The 20,200-nt window shown below is 39.3% G+C and overlaps 1 protein-coding gene across 1 annotated transcript in view; it reads right to left on the bottom strand.

The window, feature by feature from the left end:
* The window catches only part of LOC112113482 (contactin-associated protein-like 2), a 1,103,244-nt gene that overhangs the window by 109,367 nt on the left and 973,677 nt on the right, over positions 1–20,200 (bottom strand). Inside the window, exons 17-18 of the mRNA XM_029912066.1 lie at positions 14,024–14,242; positions 11,799–12,035 (exon numbers count right to left, since the gene is read on the bottom strand). Coding sequence (XP_029767926.1) covers positions 11,799–12,035; positions 14,024–14,242 — 456 coding nt within the window. The remainder of the gene's footprint in view (positions 1–11,798; positions 12,036–14,023; positions 14,243–20,200) is intronic.

Here is a 20,200-nt window from a genome sequence, read left to right as displayed (position 1 = left end):
TCCCTACCCTCACTATCATTTGATTATTTTCATTTTGGCACAATCCAGTTCCAATCAGGGCCAGTGGCGTTGAAAATTTTGATAAAAGCTGTTCTTGTGCTATTTCCACCTGGACCACAGGCAGGAATTACCACAAATCTCAAAAGAAAGCAAGTTGTCATGAGATTTCCAGCCTAATGTTGCAGACTGATTCTTCTCTCCTACTGGTTTTACATCAGTGAAACTCCACTGACTTCTCCTTCCTTCTCATGCGTCATCACAAGTAATTAAGATTCCGCAGGCCAAATGCTACCCTCAGTTATACCCACAACCTGATCATCTTCAAATTTTGATCTTAATGACAACTGTAAAGGCCATTGCCATCAATGGATTGTCACAAGTCAGGTGTCGAGAACGGAACTTCATACACAATTCTGTCGGTGATGCACAAAATAGCTACAGAACCCAGATCCTTCTGCAAGAGCTGAGTTGGCTCTGTGCTGTTAACAGGAGTCAAAAAAGTGGGTAAACTTATTGTAACCACTCAGATAAGCAGATAGGACTCTGCATGTATACACGAAGCAGACCTGTTGCGTAAAAAATGCCATTTTAATATAGTAGTTACTTAGATGCAGTACACTTAAAGACAGGATATCTCTATTGCACTGGCACTAGGACAGGTGATCACTGTCTGACACTTGTCATCTGATAGACTTCCAAATGAGTTCCAAACTGCGTGGTGATCTTCCCCTATCCAAAAGAATTCTGGTTACTTCTGTGGGCTTACTGTGTCTTAATAAAGCCTCATATGTTTTCTGCTGATAAGCATCAAGAGCTATGTTGTTAAGGGGCTTATTTCTGGTGATGGGGTATAATTGTGCATTAGGGGTGAAATCCTAGCCCCACGGAAGTCAATGCCAAAACTCCACTGACTTCAATTGGAGCAGGTCTTTACAATGGCTGTGGGACTACATCATGATGATGAACATTATGCTAGCTGCACCACAGAAGGACACATGAAAAACTGCAGCAACAATGGATGTTTGTCTCTTTACTTCAGAAACCTCAGCTGAAATATAGGCTTATAGCTGGAAGCCATGCCCAGTGCTGAGGCTGCAAGGTTTTTCCTGCCCACAGGTACATAAGTATAATTATTTTTTCACACTGCCTGCCAATTATCAGATATTCAGCCCTCTGTTTTTACTTGATTGGATTTTGATTGTTTGAGTGAGACATCTCATGACGATGTTTCCAAGCAAGGGCATACACCAAAGACATCTCAAAGCCTTGTGGCTCGCACACAGATTTTTAAGTGACCTAACAAAGCCTCTTTCCTTGTCTGTCGTCTTCTTTTAGATGTTTCTCAACTCTATCCCCTCTCCATCAGTACAGAGTATGAACTACCTATAGGAAGTATGCCAGGAATGGCTTGTACTACCAGAAGTGCTAGACAGCACCAGAAATTGCAACTCTTGCCAGTCCTTGGTCACAAAGACTGTAGGGCAGGTCTGCACTACCGCTTAAGTTGATATAACTTATGTCACTTGAGGGTGTGAAAACGACACCCCCCCCCCCCCGAGCAACGTAAGTTACATCGACTTAAAGCAGTGTCCACAACGGTGCTATGTTGGCAGGAGACGCTCTCCTGCCAACATAGCTTCCACCTTTTGCGGGGATGGAGTAATTATGGCAACGGAAAAGCGCTCTCCCATCGGCAGACAGGCTACAGTGGCGCATTGTGCATGTGTGCCAATGTAGTGCGGTAGAGTAGACTTGCCCTAGACTGTTGAGACACCTGCTGGCCAGAGGATAGTAAAGGTAAGAGTCTCACTGTTTTTCTTGATCTGGGAGAGCCATTGCACTTTTGAAGACTGTAATGATTTTCATTTAACTGCTCGGTGCACTTAGGGTTTATTCTGCTCTCAGTCCCACTGTATGTTTAGTTTGTGCAGACAAGAAGTGGGGATTTAAAGCGTTTTCTAGAACATTTCCAAGGCGTGTTCTTTGGCTATCATCACTGTACATTTTTGAGCATTCTGGTGGTGGAGTCAACTGGAGAAATACAGCAATTATTTATTCCAATTAACAATACAAACTCATTAAATGTCTATCCCCTTCTCTGATTAAATATATCAGTGCTCAAGGCAGAGAAGTCAACGTCGGAAAAATAACATGCAATGATGTCTTTTATGCAGCCTGACCAAAGCCCATTGAAATCTATAGTAAGATTCTCATTGATTCAATGGGTTTTGGATCAGGCTCCTGATGAAGTCATTTTATTCCACACTGTAAGTGAAGGGTTTCTATAATTAGAATTCCATTTTGCACAAATGCACCCAAACAGTTCAGAACTTTGGTTCTACTTCACTGTGCATAGAGGGAAGGGGGTATGCCAGAGGAAGGCTGGTGGGTGTTGTGCTGCAGCCACTGAGGGACATTACATTGGGGAATAAATTAGACCTGCTCCTTAGAAGCTCTAACTTATGCTGAGTCTGGCTGGCCCAGGATCATGGAGCTTGCACCCCTTCACTGCATCCAAGTGGAGTGGAGATTCCCGCTGTTTATTTATATGAAAATATCCCAAGTAGCAGGGGAAAAAAGACAGGTGAAGAAGAAAGCTGCATAAAATATACATCAGAAGAACTATGCCTGAAGAAATGTTTTTTGCATGTTCCTGTGAGGTATCAGTAGGTCTATGTGGAGATGCTCCCAGAAGTAACGCCAGGGGATGTTTTCTAGTGTTGCAAGAGCAATTCCAAAAATATTTGCAGTTGCTTTCTGCAATCTCCATGGGATGATGACCCAGTGGTTAGGGTGCTAGAATGAGGCTTGGAAGACCTGGGTTTAATTCTCTGCTCTGCAATAAGCTTCCAGTGTGACTATGGCCAAGTCACAAAGAGTGTCTCTTCACAGGACAGTTAGTTCCAGTTATAAACTCTAGTGTTACCCCTAACTCAACTCCTGTCCACTCACAAAAAAATTCTAGCTCGAGTTAAGCAGTGTGTTAAGCTCAAGCTAGCTGGCTTATTAGAGGGGGTGGGTCAAGGCTTGAGTGATGCTGATGTTTGAGCTAGTGGTGCAGTGAGGATGCAACAGCACTCGTTACAACTACTCAGCAGTAGCTAATTGAATCACTCTGTGCTGCTAATCATATCCTCTGTGTAACTACAGTGTTGTTTTGCAGTGTGGCTGCTCTCCCTTGAACTAGGCTTGCTTGAGTGCAGTAGTAACTCCAGTGTACTAACTTGAGTTAACTGTTGCATGAAGACAAGCCCTTAGTCTCTGCGTCAGTTCCCCATCTGTAAAATGGGGCTAATAATATTTCCTTACCTCACAGGGGTGTTCAGAGGACAAAATACAAACTAAAAGATTGCGAGGTGCTTGGATATTAGGTAATGGGGGCTATAAAAGTATACCATATGGATATAGCATACAGGAACCCAGCGTGAGAAGTTTGGATTTGCTCTGCCTTCATATGGATCCTCATTCACAGCAGCTAAAAAGCTTGCTGTAGTTCCTCCATTCATCTCCAGTAAAAAAATTGAATTCAGTGGATACTAGCACCAGGACAGTCCTATTGTAATTGGCTGACAGAGAAGTTGAAAGTTTATCATGCTTTCTGACCCACAACTGTCAGGATTTTTGAAAAAAGAACAGGAGTACTTGTGGCACCTTAGAGACTAACAAATTAATAAATCTTTGCTCTTTATTAGAAATATATTATGACCGATGGTAGACTGGAAAGCTTTATCCCACTACTTTGGTTTGTATTCTGGTTGAAATCTCTCTTTGAGTAACGTGAGTGGGGAAGGGGAGATGATTTTTTGGATTAAAAATCAAATAAAACATTTTTCCAATAAAGAAATTCGATGACTTTATGAGAAATGTAATTTTCAAAGCAGCATATACTGCATGCTCAATAAGAGAGTACATGCAGGACAAACAGAGATATACTTGTTTAGAACCTTTTCACAGAATGTATAATATTTTTCACAAATATATCTGTTCAGTGAATATGTATGCATCATTAGTTACCTTTCTGTACAAACCAATTGGACCCTACTATCTGATTTATGTGGGCAGACATCTGCTCAGATTTGCATGATCAAGGCCCAGGATTCATAATCCAAAGAAAAGTCTTTATACAGTTATGGTTGAAAGACCAAGGCCATACTGAATATAATAGATAACTATTTATTTTAGTCCACAAGGTCTTCAGTTCAATGAGTAATAAGAACTAAAATGTCATTTACTTTAAAAAAATGTACTTACAGCAAAAACATTCAGGCATTTTAAAGTAAATGAGGTTACATGTGCATAAATGGGGCAGAATTTGGATCTGACCAAGTGTCAGACTGTAGGATTCTGTCGGAAGGTGAAGAGCTGTTTTGCTGACTCAGGCTAACAGCCAGACCATCGTGTTAGCACCAACCCAGTGTTATAAAAGGCTGAGTTCCTCTTGGCATCAGAAAGAGCTACAGGGAGAGACAGCAAATCTGGTTCAGAAAAGCCTTTTAATATTGTAAGTGCAGTCCTGCTTTTGGACTCTACTTAAATATAAAGGCTAACCCACAGGAAGGAAAGGAGTTTTGTACTATACATCTGTGTGCGCCCATTGTGTCCTTAAATCCTGTATTTATGCATGCATATTAGGCAACTGTGCACAGAAAAGGATAGGATTGAATTTACACTTCCAACATACATGGAGGCATGTGAGCTAAAGCATCAGCTGTGGAGTGGTTCCACTGCCACTTAAATAGGTTATAAAGTCAGAAGGGACCATTGTTCTGTTCTAATCTGACTTCCTGTGGAACACAGGTCATAGGACTGCCCGGAATGGGAACTGATTGTAGTGCTGGGCAATTTCCACTTCTCTCCCCTGGGTCCCTCCCATTTCAATGCCCGGGGGAAGAATTTCTTCCTCCAGTTGCCCCCTTGGGAGACCTCCAGAGCATGACACAGACACTTGTGCTAAATACTGATTCTAGGATTTTGCCCTCAGTTGTTTTAAAGATACACCAGTTATAAATACGAAAATTGAGCTCAAACAAATCCAACTCTCAGAAATGCTATTATGGTGATGGGAGGACCACTGTGAAGAAAAAGGTTCTGAAGCGAAGGACAGAATAAGGTCAGAAAGCAATCTGTAGGATTGCAGACTCATTTTGGCTGCTCCTTGTAACAATCTTTCTCAGATCAGCGAAAGAACAAATGGAGTTGATTACAAACCCACAAAAACCAACAACAAAATAAAAATAGATGGCAAACGGCATTCTGACAGCTTTGTCCTTGTAAGGGGACGGTAATATTCAGGCACCTGAAATGTCAATCAGATGTGTGAAGTGCCACTGATCAGACTGGAGACAATGCAATTACTTACCAGTCATCAATCAATAATTCTAAGCATGAATTTCCTCAATAAATATCTCCCCCACAGTGCATGGCCTGTACTTACCCTGAGAAGCATTTGTTAGTTATAAACCAATCTATGCTGACCTTCTATGTCAATGCCACTTTATTTGCTTAGACTTTTCATATCACTCCTTCTGTTACCATTCCCCAGGTACAGCCAAACTGAAAAACCTGGCATGCAAGAGTGGGTAGGACCCACAGGAGATGTTGAAAAACATACTGTGATGGTTTGGGGGATCTGTCTTATGAATTCTGATTGATATTATTATAAAACTGTTGTATCATGGATTGCCTCTGGGTCTGTGTAATCACCATGACTTACAAGCCGGAAAGCATGTCTCTGCTAGACCAAGGACAATCGTGAAAGAACTATCAGCACCTGAATAGGTCTTACCTGGGGAGCACAAAAGAGTAATTGCATCCTAGGGGAAAATTGTTCTCTCCACCTTCTCTCTGCAGGGGGCTGGCACTGGCAGAATGGAAAATTCCCAAACAAGGGGAAGAGGCAAGGGTTTGGACTCACAGAGAAAAGACAGAGACACACAGAGGAAATTTGGTCAAAAGAAGGGAAGGGGACAGAGGAAGCAAGCTCACCTAGGGAGAAAAGCTTCAAGTTTAGGAAGAGAAGTCATGCAGCTGCAGGGGAAGGATCCTGGATCCTACAGAGGACCCTAACCCCAGCCCACAGAATGCTCTGGAGTGGTGAAGAGACTAAATCAGGGAAATGAGTTTAGGGTTTATTTGTTTTTGTATAGATCTGTGTATTTCTCCTGTGATTAAATAAAGAGCAATCATGTGTTAGATTTCTATACGTTGTGTCTGTGTTGTATGCCACACTTGCCATGTGGCCCTTTGAAGAGGTAAACCAGAGGACTCACACCTTTGGGTGGTGTTCTGGGAGACGTGTTTAAGTTACAAGGGAAGCCAGAGGCATCAGAATTATTTCCAGGGTGCTGTGCTGCATGCTCTTGGGAAGGGGTGACAGATAGAAGATCTGCTCCGAGACTATGTTTAGGGACCCCAAGACAGTGACAGCACCTGGGCTCTGTTCAGACTCCGGAGGCTTAAAACACCCAGGATCTAGTGTCTGGGTCCCCTCACAGCAATCTGGTGAGCTGCTGACTGGGGGAGCCTGACCAGATCTATCATACATACTATAAAGAAGTTTGTTATCGTAGTTTAAAAGCTATGAGGGCAAGGTTCTGCCAACATTTACTTATGCTGTATAGTTGCTTGATCCTCAGTATTTCAATGGGACTACTTGAGGAGAAAGGCACTATGTAGTGTCAAATCAGGGGGGCTACTTGAACAGGATGTTGTTCTCAGTGTAAGGGTAGCAGAATCTAGCCTTAAATAACTAAGTGGTGCACCATTAACCATGTTATCTCTAGAGAACTGACCTCAAATCCAGGCTTAGGTTACAAGGGAAAATGAGCTTGGTTGTCTCATCCTAAATCCCATTTGCACATATAACAAAATAATGTGATAAGGCAGCATGACTGTTGGTCTCTGACCAAGCAAGAGCAAGGATTGATATAGCAGAGGAAAACAGCAAATTTCCTTGCACAACCATATATCTGGCTTTAGCCAGTGCTGTCAGTCGCTACAGTCTGTATAGCCTGTACAATAAAAGCCACTCACATATTATAAAAAGAAAACATATCACTCTCACAGATCTTGGGAGACAGACCAGTCCTCGCTTACAGAGAGCCCCCCAACCTGAAGCAAATACTCACCAACAACCACACACCACACAACATAAACACTAACTCAGGAACCTATCCTTGCAACAAAGCCCGATGCCAACTCTGTCCACATATCTATTCAAGTGACATCATCATAGGACCTAATCACATCAGCCACGCCATCAGGGGCTCGTTCACCTGCATATCTACCAATGTGATATATGCCATCGTGTGCCAGCAATGCCCCTCTGCCATATACATTGGCCAAACCGGACAGTCTCTACGCAAAAGAATAAATGGACACAAATCTGATATCAGGAATCATAACATTCAAAAACCAGTGGGAGAACACTTTAACCTCTCTAACCACTCAGTGACAGACTTGAAGGTGGCAATTTTGCAACAAAAAAACTTCAAAACCAGAGACTAATGAACTTGAATTAATATGCAAATTAGATACAATTAACTTAGGTTTGAAGAGAGACTGGGAATGGTTGGGTCATTACACTAATTGAATCTATTTTCCCATGTTAAGTATCCTCACACCTTCTATGGGTTTTCTCGATTATCACTTCAAAGGGTTTTTTTCCCCCCCTCCTGCTGATGATAGCTCATCTCAGTTGATTGGCCTCTTACAGTAGGTATGGCTACTTCCACCTTTTCATGTTCTCTGTATGTATAAATATCTTCTTGCTGTGTGTTCCATTCTATGCATCTGATGAAGTGGGCCCATGAAAGCTTATGCTCAAATAAATTTGTTAGTCTCTAAGGTGCCACAAGTACTCCTGTTCTTTTTGCAGATACAGACTAACATGGCTGCTACTCTGGAACATATCACAATGTGTAACTGGTGCTTTTTAACAACAATAAGGTACATCAGGCCATGATGTGACTGTCGAATCATTTAGAAAATACTTATACAATTGTCACTTGCTTATCCATGCAAAAAATAATTAAGCAAATGATCACAAGGTTCAGCTACACATGTACTTAAAAGCAAAAGTGATACAGTGATATTCAAAATAGCTCTAGCATTAAAAATAAGAGCTGCTTGACCAAAGGGATGTACTTTTCATGAAAATTTTCATGAATATTTCATCTCTTTTTTTTTTTAGGGGGGAGATCAAAATTCAAAATGTTTATGAAAAATGTAATGAAAATTCCATATGTTGGTATTTTCAACCAGCTATATTTAAAATGTTACTTAGGTATAATATTTTGACAGTAGTGAGATGTGTTTGAATAACTGCTAGATATAAAAGAGCCACTACTACACTCCAGCAAAGATTACACAATACATCAAATAATTCTGCCAAAACCTCATTTCTGTGTTTTCTCCTAGCATCTAGTGACAACCAAGTCCTATTTCATGGAAAAGCAGAATATGGTAGAAAACTCCATGAGGTGTCATTAGAAATAAATGTAGAAGCCAGTTTATTTGAAAACCTTGAGAATTTGGGAACATTTACAAGATGTTCCAGTGTTTTCCTGGATTTATTGGGCATACAGCAAGTTAAATTTATAAGATAAAACTCAGTGGGCCGAAACAAGTGTTTTAGAGACCGTATTTTCAGCATTGCTTCAGGATTTTTACTGTTCTCTTGCTCATGGGGCATTTCCAAAGCTACCTGTTTTGTGTCTACATTATCCTTTAACTGTTTGCTTTTGATGCCACCTGGTTGCTTTTATGAAGAACCATCATGAGGTCACAAACATTGAATTATGTTTGGAGGGAAGAGACCTGATTTTCCACACAGATAAGTCAGATTTCAGCACTAACAGAAAAGGAAATTGGTGATGATCAAGTTACAAAACCTGCAGCTAATTGGAACTAGGTTGATCTATAAAAGTCGCTGGAAATTTCCTTAAACCAGATCCTGTGTCCAGAGCAGGGAACTGAGAGTCTGGAGTTCTGGGTTTTATTCCCAACTTTATCAGTGACTCATTCATTATGTACCTTGAGCAAATCATTTAGGCCTACATTTTCAAAAAATTGTTTTTGATTTTGAGTGCCCACCTTTGGATACCCAAAGCTTGATTTTCTGAGGTTCTGAGCATGCATAACTCTAATTGAATTAAATGGGAACTGTAGTAGCTCTGAAAATTAGGCCTTAGATATTTAAAACTGGACATCCAAAAGTTGAGGCACCTAAAATCAGAGGCCTTTAAGCTTTGTATTCCTCAATTCCCTCATCTATAAAATGGAAAAATATTACCTTCTAACTTTTAAAAATAATTTGACATCCAAAGATCCAAAGAGGTATATAAACGTACTCCATGGTTTTGGTCAGATCAGAAATACCATTGTAAGAACAATAACAATAACTGTTACTCTTGCTTTTGTTATGGTAGTGCCTATGGACAAACCAAGAATGGAGGGAACCCCATTGTAACGGGCAATGTATAACTTATGGTATTTCTATTTTAAGAAGAAAATATTTTGTTTAGATCTAGTTTTGACTGAAGCTTTGGGCTGATTTTCAGTCAATCTGCGGTTGGCCCATCCCTAAAAGAAACAGAAAAAAAAATGTGACAAGTTTTGGAAAAAGAATACATCTAAAAAGTAAGTTCACTGGAATGTGACAGTGACTATTTTCTGAATCAATACATATGAACTTTAAAAGACTGACATTGTTAAAATTACCTCCGTTTTGTCTCAAAGGGACACCCTCTAGGGATAAGTCTGTCTCTGTACTAGATTAGTTCTAAATACACACTGCCACTCAGAACTGATTGGGATAGAATCCTGGAGCATCCCAGCATACAGAGCCATGGGATATGCCCCCAGCCACACATGGACAAGTGAAGAAACAGTGAGGACACGGTAATGGGGGTAGCACTTTGTTGTGGCAATGTTAATCCGTGTGCTCAGATCCAGATACCAGGCACCTGAGCTCACTGCGCAGTGCAGACATACCCTTGAAAAGAGATTTTGGGCCAAGTGTTGGCTGAAAGGGGGTTGAAGCTGTCAGCAAAAAAATGGTCTCCTGCTGTTTGATTCCTGCTTTGTTCAGGGAAACAGTACTCTATACATTGTTTGTAAATGAACAGGATTGCACTTGAAAGAAACAGTTGACTCCATCAATTTCTCCTCTTATTGGAAACAACACACAAGATCCCGAATTTTGGTTACCCGCTGGATTAAAAAAATCGATAACAATATGATAGAATCATAGATTTAGAAGGGGACTGCAAGGGCCATCTAGTCTAACCCCTGCCACAATGCAGGATTTGTTGTGTCTGATAGAATAAAGTGAGGATAGATATGGGTTAAAGCATGGGGGAGGAGGGAATTCAACCCATAACCAGGGAGTGCATAAAGAGATCCTTGGGCTGGCCTTTTCTGCTATAATCTCATGTCTGGAAGAGAAGGAGAATAGAAAGCGCAAACTCTAATGCCTGAGGCCTGCCTTACAAAAGAAAAAAAGAGTAGGAGTTGGGAAACTGAATGCCAAAGGATAGTAGTTATCCCCTACAGACATGATGAACTGCTCAAGGGCAGTTTGATGACTGGTGAATAGACTTGCCTGCAGGATTGCTGGTAAGGTGGGTAATTTAAAGGCAGAACACTGTGATAGACAATTTATGAGACCAAAGGTTCCTTAGAATCTTCTCAATACCATTGAGAAGAGTAATGAATAAATGATCTCAGCTGAAATCACAGACTTAGCACCACATGAGGCAGCTTCTAGAACGAATTAGGAAAGGCAACAGATTGGATGATTTTAGATATTTATAAGACACACATAGTGAAAGAGGGCTGTTTAGAGAGATTAGCACCTCAGGCAAATATGATCAAATCTTCAGCAGTGGGTTGCAAAAGAATATAGGAATATTCATGAAATGTTATGTAAACAAATGGAGGCCCATCAAATTTAAAAAATGCGTTGATTTGGGAAACTACATTTCCCAATAATATTTAATTTTGCCGTTATCATTTCCAATCAAAATACACAAACAAACATAAAAAGAAACTAGGAGTGTCATCCCCAATTTTCTTGCAGTGTTTTTGACTTTTTTTTGTGGCGGGGGGGTTGTTTTGTTTTTTAAATGGATGGTAGGTATGTCAACATAATGGAAATTCCTCTGATAAAAGTGATTCATTATAAACCTTGGTTTTCAGGATTTAATTAGTATCTTAGCCATTTCAAATGGATGAAATGGATATATCATCTGTGCTTTATTAGTCATTGTGCCCAATCAAAATGCCCTACTACTTTACTGTAACTATGAACCTCCCCTTGACCCAGGACACTCAGTCTCTAACCCAGAGGAACTTCAACCAAACTCCTGGGTCTGAACAACCAAAAATTTGAGAAAGATTGTATTCAAACACTGGCCCCTTGATCTGTAACAGTTACAACTAATACTCTGTTCCTAAATCACTCTGAGTATTAGAAAAGTTCAGCTTTTATTTGAATTAATAAACATTATCTGTGTTAATAGGAATTCATTACTCAGCAGCTCAGGATAACACCTGACCCGGCTGGGAAGAGTACAGACAATCCTGAAGTTCTTTTCTTCCATGTGTTATTGGATTTAAATAGGAAATGCCCATTACCACTAATGGGAGATGTGCAGTAACCATATATAAGTGGTAGAACAGATCCCTGTGAATGTGATAGGTTTGTAAGAGTATTAAGGGATGCACATGACATTTGAACAATTTATTTGTAATTCTGGTTGGCTTAGTTGGTTTGACTTCCACATTTAGATTTTTACCTTTTATGCAAAATGGTCCATCATATGCAGTTTTGGAACAGTCACAGGCGTAGCCATTGTATTTCTCGACACATTTACCTCCGTTCTCACAGTACATTCCATAGCTGGTGCAATGGCCAGAGCAGCCAGGTTTCACCCCCAGTGTGACCTTTGCTCTCTCTTCCAAGTCCAGAGTCACCCCATTCATTCTTAAAGAGCGAATGCAACCCAGAAATCCTCTCTGGCCTCCTGCGGCACCTGAGAGATAATGCAAAAATGATGAATCAAGAGTTAAACTGCATTATTGCTGCTGTATACCAAATAACCCACTGAGCTGATGACTACAGCTGGACATACTGTAGGTTGGGATGTCTTTTAAAAGCCTAAAATATTCATTCATTTTTCATTATGCAATCAAACTGCAGTAAGTCTAAGCTTTGAGCCAAATTCTCAGATGGCATAAGAGGTGTAGTTCCATTAGCCGAGGATCTGGCCTTCAGTCTCTTGGCTGGGAGACTTAATTTTTTCTTTTTCCTATTTATTTTTAAAGATCACGTCTGGAGTAATAATAGGTTTTATGCTTGAATACATTTTGGATAGCAACATTTTCCTATAGGTTGATGATAATACATAGTAATAATAATGACAATAATCTCTTACACAGTATTACATTTTTCATAGTGAAGTTTGGGAAATTGGGAGAGAGGTTTAGGCCCACACTTTCAAACTACAATAGGAGGCACAGATGCTCAATCATCTCTGAAAATCGTATTTAAGGTGTCTAGATATAGATTTACATGCCCAAAGTAGAGCAATCAAATCTCAAAATGTGGGCATAAGTGCCTTTCCCAAGCACACATGGCAAGTTGCTAACAGAGAGCCAGTGTTAGGACTCAGTAATTTAGGCCTAAGTTTAACCTTAAGTTCCTTCAGTATGCTATTGGGCAATTCAGATTTATGGTACTAGTAGAGTTGACCATGGTTATGATTCAGAGAGAAAATCTAGTGCAATCACAGACATTTAATTTTGGTAATACTGTCAAACAATGAACACTTATAAAGATTTGTAATGTACCAGGTAGGACAGACATTTTTGAATCTCAATGTCTATTGCCTAATTATTGTCTGAATCCCCCCTTATTCCGACCCTCCCCATAACTGCCTGCAACTGTGAAAATTTAAATAGATAAAAATCTGAAAAAATGATTAAAATAAACATGATCAGTTGAAATGATAAGAAAATAAAAATTGAATTCTGCCAACCCTATTTATAGTTCAGTTTACTCAGCAACAGACTTTTTATTTCAGATCATCTTTAGCAATGCTAAAAATGTTAAAGAAGAGACTGAGCTTGTGAATAATGACTGTACTACGGGGACACACATGGCTGTTTCCATTCCACTGACAGTATCATATTTACCAAGGTACTGAAGGTTCTGTACATCATTTTAATTTACTTCTGTTGCTGAGCCTTCACTAAGATGTAAGGAAACGAGGTAAAGAATTTTTTTTCTTGTCTTGTTGCCTGACATATAGAGAGGTAGGAAAGTGCTTCTTTGCTCATCATTTCACGCAAACCTGGTCCTACCTAACAACACTCACCATGTCTGCATTGTGGAGCCCCAAAAGCTAAAGAAGCATGAGTGTTGCTGGAATAGCAGCCTTTTGGTATCCAAAATGCAGTGAAGGCTAGCAACATTTGAAAGTGGGTAGGCAAACAGTGAAATGTGTCTTTGTTATATGGTACAATATAATTGGCTATTAAAATTCACAAGCAAAAGGTGGGGTGATGGGGTGTCAGACTGGAAGGTGAATACAGTAAATGGGGTAGGGGAGATCAAATCTAGGTAGGGTGGAGATGCTATTCATATCAGAGAGACGCCAGCTAAACAGTACTACCATAAGTTTCCTTCCCTGCATGGCATTCCCAGGCCTCTTTCAGATCCTGGCTGAATAGCTGAGTGGGAGATCCTTTGGAAAAAAATATCTGGACAAAGCCTGCTTGCCTGCCTAAGGCTTGAGCTACAAATAAGGAAGGAGAAATGATAATAGGGTACCAGAGCAGTACTTGTTTCTCTGAATTGGGTCACCTTCCTTCTATAACCTATATTGCTTTTCATTTTGTACCCTACCACCACTAAGTGCTTCTGGAAGAAGCCTAATATATTACCATAACTGACACCAATGTGACGTGGCTGGAATGGAGTAACTGACCATTGGGGCCTGTTATTTCTTCTAATACTTACCAACATATAACTGGCTATACAGTTCCAATCGTGTGTGGCCTTCCGTTGGTGCTTTCCGGATCTCCTGTGGCAGCTGGTCCACCCGCAGACTGGCCTGCTTGACATTCCTCTCAGCGATGACTCGATGCCATTGGTCATCATTGAGTGGGTTGGGGGATCTGACAATGATCTCCACTGGGCCGTTTCCAACATCAAATGAAAAGGACACTTCAATAGCAGCTGAAATACCAGAGGGGAGAACATCCATCAGAGGTTCCAAGTATGATTGTTTATACCTACTACACAGGACACCACCTTGGGACCCGTCCTGTAAAATCCTGAGTGCATTCAAGACCCCTGACTTCAATAGAAGCTGATGGCGCTTAGCACTTCTCAGGAGGCCATTATGGAAAATTCCTATGGAATTTAACAGAAATTAAATCTGGTTCTACAGAAAATTAACAGGGTTCCACCAAAATTACTGTATAAATATTAGAGCCAGTTGAAAAATGGTTCTTTTTTCGATAGAAAATTTGTACATAAAGGAAAAAATAGTGTTTGTGTTGACATTTTCAGCAGGAAATTCAAACTTTTCATCAAAGAAAAATAGCTGTTTCTGGGTTTCAGTTTTCCAAGTAAAAATTATTTTTTTTTAGAAAAAAGACAGTTTCCACAAAAAACTGTTTAGCTGAAAGACTAATTTTCCATGGAAAAAAGTTTTGATGGCAAATTTTCAACTAGACCAAATATATATTTATAGATGGTAATAATGAAATTCTTAGGCAGATTCAATTATACTGGATGGTCCAAAAATGTACAGAGACTTTATAAATTTATATTATACTTTGTAGGACTTTTCAATCTGGTGTTGCTCAGCAAAGCACACGATTGACACTTATTACTAAGGAGGGCAAAGTGATTAATGAGGAATAGATCACTTTTGATGAGAAACATGATCTCAAATTGCCTGCTATGATTCATCTAGGCTCCCTTTTGGCTGTAAAATTATTATATAATGGCAGAAAACCAGTTCAAAGAATTATCAGAAAATGGATTGCTACTGATAGTATTCACAAAGGAGGATTTAACCTAGATGTAAAGTCAACTGGGTTTTCGGTCTATTTCATTTTTTTTAGGTATAAAAGAATCCATGGAAAGCAACTTCTGGCAGCTGTGTCATCCTTTTAAAGAGAATTCTTATGCACCAAAGGGCTGTAAAGGGGTCTTATACAGTTATGCCTCTCATGTTGTGTATAATTCACTTCCAGCCTGTCTTGCAAAACTTTACTCACCCATACAGGGAAATTGCTTTTGATGGGCTAGTAAAATATCATTATTACCTATCAGCCTACTAAAAGGAGAACAAATACTTTTTGTGCCCAGGCTAGTACATTTCCATGGTGCTTTTTTCAAGGCTGAATCAAACTGTAGCCATTTTTGTGTTTATACCACATCCCAAAACAGATACCATATGAATAAGCATTTTTCATAATCATGAATGCTTTTTTAAACAAAATTTGATGCAAAAATCTTACTGATTTTTGTTTTCCCCTCTCTTTTCTGGAAAGAGAGAAGTTTAGAAGGAGAATTATACAGGTGTTTAGGTCGTGAAACATCCACCATTCTCAGCTACCCGCAAGACTATTTCCTCTTTTGAAGTGACCACCTCTCATGGCCCCTCAGCTCAACCAGTTTGCCTTTGTTTGCTCAGGACTTGGCTACAGAGATTAGTAAAAATGTTTTACTCTGATGTGGTGAAGAATTCAAGCTTCTGGGGGTTTGGGCTATAAGGGTAGGGCAAATTAGAAACTAGAACCAAATCTGTATAGTTATTAGCATACAGGAAGCATTGCAGCGTGCCTTGAAGAGTGGGTGGCTTTGTCTCCACTGTGGCTGCTTTGAAAAAAACACTTCATATCTCTGCACACTGCCTGTCTCCAACTCCTTAATTGCTTCCCGAAAGCGGGCTGTCTGCAAGGCTATAAGAGTGAGAACTGCTAAGCAGAGTATACATTTCATTCTCAGCCACCTGACGGCATTTTTGACATTGCCAGTGGGTGCCTTTGTGAAACCCCATCTAGTATTCAGTCACTGAGTCTACTTTAAAAGTCTCTAAAAGAGGCTCATTTGCTCTCAGTCTTCTGGGTGAAGGCAGCTGCCATTTAAAAAAAAAGATAATTACAAATAGAAGGGGAGAAAGAGAGAGAGAGAGAGGTGGGGTAGGAAGAGATGAAGACATTTCAACCAGAACGATCAGACTTGCATAGCTCAGCTTTAATAATGGCTGAAGATCAAGGTCTGCATAGCAGCCTGAAAGGTTTCTTCTCTGTGATAATGGTATTTTAAACACAAGGAAATTCATATTAATTGGAGGAAAATATTAACTGTGACTTTAAAGCATAAATATGCAGGAATAAAATTCATACTAGTTAGTCTTAAATTTTTAATATTTCACTTTGTAACTTGAGAGGGAAAAGAATAAACCTCTCAAAACAATGTACTTCTCATCAAAGATTTTTGTTTTGATTTGCTGAATGTGAAAGGGGAAGAAGCACCAAAGAAGTATAGCATCCATGGATTACACTGACATATCCCGAAAACAAATTTAACACAGGCATCACATAAAATATTGGAGAGTAAATCTGTATGCCAGTTTGCTAGCCTAAGAAAATATGAAGTATATCAATATGTACTTCTTAAAGGGTGGATAAAATTGCTCACAGGCTGCATGTTAGTAACTCCTACAAGCAACTTCTACTATTGGTTCTCACAGGTAAGCAACATTATTTATCTGTTTTAATAAATTTCTGACTCCACATCCTAGCGTATACAGCAGTCAGAGGAATCTTTAACTAAAAAACTATTAGTATTGGGACTTTAACAGATGGGTGAACACGTTTATCCAGAGGTTCCATAGACCTAGACATCTAAAAGACTAGCAATTAACTGATTTTTTTAAGCAAGTCTCCCTCCCACCATTCTTGTAGCTTGTCCCTGATGAAAAATTACCTGCTAGAATTGACTCTCCCTCCCAAAATACCCACAATGGTTTGGGGCCAAATTCATTGGGGAGACAGTTATAAGAACAGCCATACTGGGTCAGACCAATGGTCCATCTAGCTCAGTATCCTGTCTTCTGTGGCCAGTGCCAGATGTTTCGGAGGGACAGAACAGAACAGGGCAATTTATAGTGATCCATCCCCTGTCGTTCATCCCCAGCTTCTGGCAGTTGGAAGATTAGGGACACTCTAAGCATGGGGTTGCATCCATGATGATTTTGGCTAATTGCCACTGATGGACCTATCGTCCATGAACTTATATAATTCTTTTTTGAACCCAGGTATACTTTTGGCCTTCACAACATCTCATGGCAATGAGTTCCACAGGGTGACTATACATTGTGTGAAGAAATACTTCCTTCTGTTTGTTTAACACCTGCTGTCCCTTAATTTCATCAGGTGACCCCTAGTTCTTGTGTTATGTGAAGGGGTAAACAACACTTCCCTAATCATTTTTCTCCACACCAGTCATGATTTTATAGACCTCTGTCATATTACTTCCCCATCTACCCCCAAAATCCATGGCTTGTGTTATAAAGCAGGTTAGACTAGATGATCTAATGGTCCCTTCTGGCCTTAAAATCTATGAATCAATGAGTCTCTCTCTTCACCAGAACACTTTGTGGTTCAGCTCTCATTTCACCATTCTTCTAGCTTGTCCTTGCTGAAAAATTCCATGCTAGAGTTCTCTGCTTGATGATATTTGCTATGATGAGACTGCCACTAGAGGAAGAGATGCTTACGGATGGCTGGTATTCACAGGACTGCCAGCTCAGAGAAAGTGGTTTTCAAACATATGTCATATAGGGGGGAAAAAGACACTGCAATCCTTTGGTCACACAGATTTCCTGTATGCTCATCTCTCCTGCTTTTGACTGCTCGTCCTCACACCTGTTACTTACAGTTATTCTTTTGCAGTCTGTTCCTCCTAGCTCCTGCTACATTTATAGTAGGGCTGTTGATTAATCGCAGTTAACTCACATGATTAACTCAAAAAAATTAATTGCGATTAAAAAAATTAATCACGATTAATCACAGTTTTAATCGCACTGTTAAACAATAGAATACCAATTGAAATGTATTAAATATTTTGGATGTTTTTCTACATTTTCATATATATTGTATTCTGTGTTGTAATTGAAATCAAAGCGTATATTATTTTTTATTACAAATGTTTGCACTATAAAAATGATTAACAAAAGAAATAGTATTTTTCAGTTCACCTCATACAAGTACTGTAGTGCAATCTCTTTGTCGTGAAAGTGCAACTTACAAATTTTTTTGTTACATAACTGCACTCAAAATCAAAACAATGTAAAACTTCAGAGCCTACAAGTCCACTCAGTTCTACTTCTTCTTCTGCCAATCACTAAGACAAACAAGTTTGTTTATATTTACAGGAGATAATGCTGCTGGCTTCTTATTTACAATGTCACTAGAAAGTGAGAACAGGTATTTGCATGGCACTTTTGTTGCCGGCATTGCAAGGTATTTACGTGCCAGATACGCACAAAGGCAGAGCAAACTGGGTATAAAATGCTACTATTCTGAGTTAGTAGCATCTAACACACACTTTGCATGGTGTAACAATTATGTAAGGTAAATGGCAGTGGAATATCAGACCCAGTGCCTTCCTAAGCATTCAGAGCTGGCTGACATTTTAGAAAATTTACATCCAGTCTGGACACATTCTGATGATAAAATATTCACCTCTGCAATCAGAAATTAAATGAATTCTGCTAGGTTTAGCATTTCTAAGTGATGTCACTATAAACTTATTTTTATAAATACCAATGAGTCCATTGACAATATTCCAGGGGTAGGCAACCTGGCACGTATGCCGAAGGCGGCACATGAGCTGATTTTCAGTGGCACTCACACTGTCCGGGGCCTGGCCACCAGTCCGGGGGGCTCTGCATTTTAATTTAATTTTAAATGAAGCTTCTTAAACATTTTTAAAACCTTATTTACTTTACATATAACAATAGTTTAGTTATATATTATAGACGTATAGAAAGAGACCTTCTAAAAATGTTAAAATGTATTACTGGCACGCGAAACCTTAAATTAGAGTGAATAAATGAAGACTCGGCACACCACTTCTGAAAGGTTGCCGACCCCTGCAATATACTATTGATTCCTTGTCGCACTGAAATTCTTGTTGCCTGGAGAAAGACAGAAAAAATTCTCTTCCTGAACTAGTAGGTGTTATAAAAAACTGTCTTTAATCTGTCTTTGAAATGTAAAAATGTAAATATAGATACAATTTTAATATAGTTTTAGCCTCAGAGTTTGGGAAAGGTGATACTATATTATTTACATGACAAACACACAATTAAATTGTTTAGGAGATTTACCCCTTAACACCCCATCTATGGTAAAAAAAGGTTTATTTAAACCCTTTTGGAAATTCTTCAACCAAATGCCTAAGGCTTGTGAGCTATTCTTTTTATTAATTTATTCTGATAGCATCATCAGCATGCATTTTTAACCTTTTTTAGTTATGAATTTTGAAAGTGTTTTACAATACAACAAAACCAATCACAGAGAAAAACAAGAACAAAAAACACTGAATATTTTATATCAAAAAGCTGTGCAAAAAGCATAAGGGATCTTCTTATAAAGTTGCAGTCTCTCTCTAATATTTTTTGATGATTATGCTGTCCTCTGTTTGAGTTAAACCCTCAGGGCACCTTATTTAATTTGCGGTGTGTGTAGTACCTACATCTGATTAATGTAAAATTGCAATTAGATTACATGTGAGAATGGACAGGGTATTTGATATGTTAAGATATGTTGCCCCACTGCAACGAGGAGCTGCTCTGTATTTTATGAGGACATGTGTAGGTTGTCACATTAATTGCTTGAAATACAAGTCTGGATACTATTAAAATCATTTCAGTTTAATCTTTAAAAGATGCAATTAACATATTGTCCCTCTTCTGTGCCATTTTAGCTGGTTATTTCTAGAAAGGTATTCAACTATAATGCTGATTATTCCAAGTGGACAAATTGGCATAAGCTCCAGCCCCCATATCTATCTGAATGAAAACTGAATATTTGGATCAATCTGAATTATAAATTAAATATGTTACAATCCCTTCCCTTGCCAGTTGTTTTTCTCAGGCTACAACATGTG

The sequence above is a fragment of the Terrapene carolina genome, unplaced genomic scaffold (assembly GCF_002925995.2).
Source record: "Terrapene carolina triunguis isolate 2854851 unplaced genomic scaffold, T_m_triunguis-2.0 Scaffold179, whole genome shotgun sequence".
Classification (NCBI taxonomy): domain Eukaryota; kingdom Metazoa; phylum Chordata; order Testudines; family Emydidae; genus Terrapene; species Terrapene triunguis.
This window is presented reverse-complemented; position numbering and strand designations above follow the sequence as displayed.